The sequence below is a fragment of the Nipponia nippon genome, unplaced genomic scaffold (genome assembly GCF_047370975.1).
Source record: "Nipponia nippon isolate SJK-2023a ecotype South Korea unplaced genomic scaffold, ASM4737097v1 scaffold_4, whole genome shotgun sequence".
Classification (NCBI taxonomy): Eukaryota; Metazoa; Chordata; class Aves; order Pelecaniformes; family Threskiornithidae; genus Nipponia; species Nipponia nippon.
Genome location: NW_028262358.1, coordinates 29,397,111 through 29,403,110, shown reverse-complemented (window position 1 = coordinate 29,403,110; position 6,000 = coordinate 29,397,111). Strand labels below are relative to the sequence as shown.

General features: G+C 36.8%; 1 protein-coding gene across 1 annotated transcript in view; it reads right to left on the bottom strand.

Annotated features, from left to right (window-relative positions):
* Positions 1-6,000, bottom strand: part of CAMKMT (calmodulin-lysine N-methyltransferase) — a 223,100-nt gene that overhangs the window by 8,620 nt on the left and 208,480 nt on the right. The window contains exon 9 of the mRNA XM_087774847.1: positions 5,861-5,924. Coding sequence (XP_087630973.1) covers positions 5,861-5,924 — 64 coding nt within the window. The remainder of the gene's footprint in view (positions 1-5,860; positions 5,925-6,000) is intronic.

The window sequence follows — 6,000 nt, the reverse complement described above, 5'->3', positions numbered from 1 at the left end:
TAAAACACAGAAAAAGCATACAAAACATACACTCAATGCAAAATCCATTTGTTAGCTCATGACCATGCAAAGACTGTAAATAATGATTTTCTTTTTTCACTCTCGCACATGGAAGAGTACCTCCCATTTGCTGTCAGTGGAATTACAACAGTGTAAAACAAGGCAAAATGGTAGGAAAATCAGACCCGATCATTAATCTTTTAAAAGATATTTTAAACTACCTGAGCAGTGCAACTGAATTTGACCTTAAGTTGGTAAATTGCATTTAAAGCAGGACTTAATGTTTTTGCATAGTAATTCTGGATCTTTCAAGACAATCAGGCCATTTATGATGCCCAGGCAATACATTATGGTCCATTAGCTAATTTTTTGTTCATCCTTCTGTATTTAAGAAAACAAAAATGACTGTACCTTAAACTGATAGATTTTAGACACTCTGTGCAAAGTACTAGCCAAAACCCTAGCCTACTTGATATAGCATCTCTTGAAATCTTATTTGCAAAATTAATTCTAATTGGCTGAATACTGTGTTCTGTCAGATGGAATGAAAACCGGTTGAAGAGCTGTAAACAAAGGTTAATATCAGCCAACAGCATATCACACTGAGGGGAGCCACAAAGTTTACTGTGTGTTATTGTATTTAACTTCTATATTAATGAGAGCTAAGACTAATTTGTGGGGTGCTGTAACCAACCAAAGAGACAAAAAAATATTTTTAGGGATCTGAAGAAGTTATAAAATGATTAGATGCTGTAGGAGAATATTTGGCTTGAGAAAATGCAATCTTGTATACCACAGGAAAAATGTAATCAGAAGAGAGAATTTCAGTGGGAACTCTGGAAAGTTACAGTGCTGACACAGATACTTAGTGAGGAGGATAGGGAACTAATCTGTGTGTTACAGCTCACGCACACATATGCTGAGGCAATGCGCAGTGAAGCGGCAATAAAAACTCTGTGTCAGTATCTATGGTACTAATGTGTACTTAAAAGACTCCAATCATTAATACCATAGCACTGTATTTATTCTCACAATGCCTCTATGAGATAGGGAAATACTGTTATCCTCATCTTTCTCATAAGAAATTTAAGCACAAAGGGCAGTATCCAAAGCAACTCACTTCTGGTCATTTGTGTAGCTATAACTTTAATTCTGTAGCTAAATATGAGGTGCAGAGGGGTGTAACTCCCACCGAAGGCACTGGAATTGCTTATGTAAATATTAGGTCTGAATACAGGCTCAGCTCAGGATGAAAAACATTAAACACAGGAAACTCACAATCAGTTCCCGCACATCCTTCGCATGCTTTAATGTCATCAGACAGAAGTGGGCAGCAAATGGAGCCTTCAGCTGAGGATCCTCCTCCTCCTGCTGCCATCTCACGCTCCCCAGAATGTTGTTCTGTGGAGACCCTTCCTGGCATAAGAAGGATGAGACTCCTCTGGAGTCCCACATCTTCATGGGCAGCTTCACAGAGAGGTCACTGTAATGGGAAACATGTCCCCCACCCAGGGCCTACTGACCACACGATTCGCGCATGGACTTCAGGAATGGCTAAGCCTCGTGAATGGAGATGGCTGGGGGCCACACGCCCTACATCAGCCACTGATCCAGCAGCTTTGGTGAAGCAATGCTCATACAACAGCACCCCCTTACAGATTTCCATTTAGAGTCAGCAGTCTGTGCGGTCATTCCTTCTTATGCTCTCTGTAGACTACTTCAAATTTAATTTGAAAGAGAAATACAGTAAAATAGAATGTAACATGGTATGAAATATCTCTTAAAACCAGACTGAAAATCTTGAAATAACTTTGAAAAAGGGGAATGGCCTTTTATGGAAATCACTACACATTTGGCCAGCTCCTTAGTTGGTGTAAAAACCCATTCTTCTATTGAATTTAGTGCACATCTAAAACACCTGAGGATCTTGTCCTTGCTGATAAAAAACAAGAAGTCATCATTAAGTTTAATACTACAATAATCTCCTCAAAACTGGCAGGTACTATGGAGGTACTGTGGTCAATTCTGGTCTATCATAATCTGGGTTTAAAGCACTTTCTTGTCAACTGCCTGATGTCTGTGCTTCTGCTAGCTGTTGTAGAACTGCATTCACATTTCTAATTTAAAGATGTTTTTCATTTCTTGGTTGCTGTACAATAAAAAAATTAGACCAGTGGCCTGGACCTACAGTTGATGGACTATCCCAAGGTTGTTTAATTCAAAACGCGTAAATCAAAAGTGTCTCTCAGTTTAGGATGATGTTTAAAGGTCAGAATGGCCTTTCCCCAGCCAGGAAAATACTTCCAGTAAACTCATGAACAAAACACAGAGGAAAATGTCAGTTACAATAGTTTGAAGTGTCACTAAAATGCTGCAGTAAGATAATGGGAGAGACATTCACATTTTGGACATGACTATGACTAAGTTTACTCATCAATCATTATTAAATACAGTCTTATTTGCTGGTACTAATCATGGTTCAATACCATCCAATTGACTTCATTGGGATTTTGAATGGATAGGCCACAGAAGAATCAAAGTCTTCATAAAAAATGTTCTTAATTAGGGAAATATGCAAACAAAACTATGCAAAAATTATGCAAACTTATTATGCTGAGACTGAAATTAAAAATACTTTTTAATGGTAGGAAAAAATAAAACTAAATGTTGGCAAATCAAGTAGCTTGCTTATAAGAGGGATAAAATATAGCCATTCAGTATAAATTTGTTTGATGTAAAATTTCAGTGCCTAATTCTTGGAATTGGCTTACAGGTGACATTTGCCTTTGTAACAAATTCAGATAAGAAATTTCAGCCCCCAGTAACTTTGCGAGCTGCTCATTTCTGCCTGTGTGAATTTCTGGTCCTCTCTTCCTGTGCCAATACAACTGTCCATGGGGCCATACTATGAATCAGATGACTAAAATCAGAGTCCTGTTTCCAGGAAAACAAAAAGTTACTCAAAACAGATCATTCTGTGCCATAAAGATTCTAATAGCCACAAATAACATCCTTAATAAAAAAGGAAATACTGCAGATAAATTTATCTCTTTTAAACTAACAGTAAGAATAATTACCTGTTCTGAATTTCTCCTTCAAGACAGCTTTGTAAGAATACCCATTATTTTCTGTTTACTCCACTTTTCCTTTTGGTTTTCCTGGCTATTATATTCCCTGAACTCTTCTATCCTAGTTGTATCCTACTTACACCTGAAAGATGTCTTACTAGATGTGTCTTCAATCTGAGATTGTTCCTCTATCAATTTGGCAAAGTATTACCAATAAGGAAATGTAACTTCTAAATTTGAGACAAAATAATTAATGTAGAAGGGTGAACTTAATCAAAGTAGTTTATGCTTTAGCTTGGGCATAAACTAATGCCCATAAACTATTCTTAATTATTGCAACTGGCAAATGAGTTCACTACTAATTTATTTTTCCTTTAAAGGCCAAAGTATAGTGCCGTTTAGTAAAGTTTCCTCTGATGTTATCCTTAGATTTATACAGGTTAACAAGAACAGTAAAAATAATAACTATTACGTACTTGTGATTGCATTTTCTCTTGGGATCTCAAATGAGTATATGCTTTTATTTGGGTCTTTCAAACCATGAAAGCATATGCTTGAAGGCATGTCTGTTCAACATGTCCTTTTTGGACAAGAGAGCTCCTTTAAGGTGTCTGTACCTCCAGCCTCCATCTCACACAATAGTTTGCTGTCCTCTTAGTTATGAATTACAATAATTTGCAAGGCCATGCCATAACTGGCATATGACCATCCATAAAGTGGATTAGGCAAAAGACTTTGGTTAAAAAATACAGTTTGGAGAGTGGTCCAAAACTCTGCAGGAGGAACTTCTTAAGGTAGCTTTGTCGATAAGAGGTAGAAACCATGGCCTAAAATGCAGAGCGAGTAAATACAGGCTATGCTATTAATCACAATGTGCAGAAGCAAGCCAGACTAGGAAGACAGGAAACAAAAAGCCATCTCCCTTTACTCCAACTACATTCACAAAGGACTGTAGTTCATCTGCTCTGAAAAGCAAAGGCATGTGCTGCATTTGAATTAGTTGACTGGAGTTAAAAAGCAACAAAGTCAGGCCAGTTTTGGTTTAAAGTCGGGTTAACAATTCCTAAATTGTCTATAGATGGGAACTTGAGCTATGAACACTATTGAAAATTCAGGCTGCCTTATCGTCATTGTTTTTTAAATCAAATTCTCTGGTGGGGCTAATCAGCCCAGGTAAAGAATGCGTGTGTGTGTGCATATACAAATGTATATGTGTACTCATGTTTTTGGCAATATAGACCACCAGACCATGATTACCTATGAGCAGGAGACAAAGCAACTAACAGCTATTCTTCCACTGCAGATAGAGGCTCTACCCAGGTCACAAGTACCAGGGCACCTCTTATATGCTTCTCTTCCTGCAACTCAACTCTTCTGCCCCAGCATCCTTTCATGGAGCCAGTATGGGGCTACCTGAAGAACCAGGTGCAGACATTGATCTGGGCTGAAAAAAAATAACCTTTTTGCATTTTTTTTTATTAACTGGGATCAGCTTTGTGTTCCAGATCACCTCTGGTCCCAAAAATTATTGCACCCTGATAACTGATGGTACATCATGAAAGTCAGAATGCATCACTCTGGGCAGGAGCTGCTTAACCTCCCCTTGCTACCACTGACAGAAATATCTGGGTAACCTTTTCCTCAGGGTGGCTACATTTCTCCTGTCTTCCTGGCAGCCTTGCCCCACAGCTCATTAAAATAATTCAGTCTTAAGTAACTTGCCTTAGGTCACTCAGGAAAGTCTATGATAGAACCAAGAATAGAAACCTGATCACTCTTAGGAAAGAATGGGATTACTTACATGACTAAATGACTTGGTTTCTTAAGCCTTTGCACGTTTGGGTCTTCTATTCGTTTTACAGAGAAAATCTCTTGTACAAAAAGTACAATACAATTTTTAAATAAAGTTTGGAGAATGCATTGCTAACATGAAATACTTTTGTTTTGACATGGAAAGTTTACCTTACTGGAAGATTTCTATGGTAAGCATGAAAGGTAAAATTCCTGTTTCAAATTCCTACTTATAGCAATTACTCCACATGTTTTCTCATATTCTCATTTTGGTATCTTCTTTTTAAAATATGTTTTTGAGATTCGAGATTATTTGTTGGGTAGAAGTATATGCATATAACAGCTTTTTTTTTTTTTCCTGTAGGTCTCTGATTTAACAGCCTAATAGACTGAGATTGGTAAAATATTTCCTTAGTGACACTCATGTAGAACATGTAAGCATTTTACGAAGAGCTTAATTTCATTGTGTTCTAAGGTATAAAACATGTAAACAGAGGGCTTGCTTAATGGAAAAAAAGTTTTAGGCTACAATATATGCATAAGGGTTTTTTTCATTTTATATAAACAGAAATGAAAAGAAAAAATATTCTTTCATAATAAATAAATACATCATGACAAAGGTTACAATTGAAGGGATTACAAATGACAGAAGCCAACATAAAAACTTTCAATATCATACTTTTACTTTAATATGAAGACATTATTATCAAAGGAAAATACTTGAGAAACGCTTTGATAAAAATAATCTCATGCTATCTTTGAAGCGGTTTCATTTATTTTACTACCCACTGTGTTCCTTATCAGAAGGCCAAGTATAAGAAGTTTCCTAGTTTATGATTAGGAAAGAATCTGATAGATTAGAAGACTCAATTGAAGTTGGACATAATAAGTATTAAAGTATTACATGACATTAATCCTGCCATTCCATTACTCTCTCAATCATTGTGCACAGACTAATTATTCTGAAGCCAGTGTTCAGGAGAAAATAGAAACATACTTACACTGGGTTGGAGTAATCTCTTTATTGCATCAACAAGGCTAGCTCTGTACTGGTCCAGAAACAGGCTGACATGGAGAAGAGAACAGAATCCAGATTAAAATGGGTTTTCAATTCTAATGATACTAATGCAGATAAGTACAA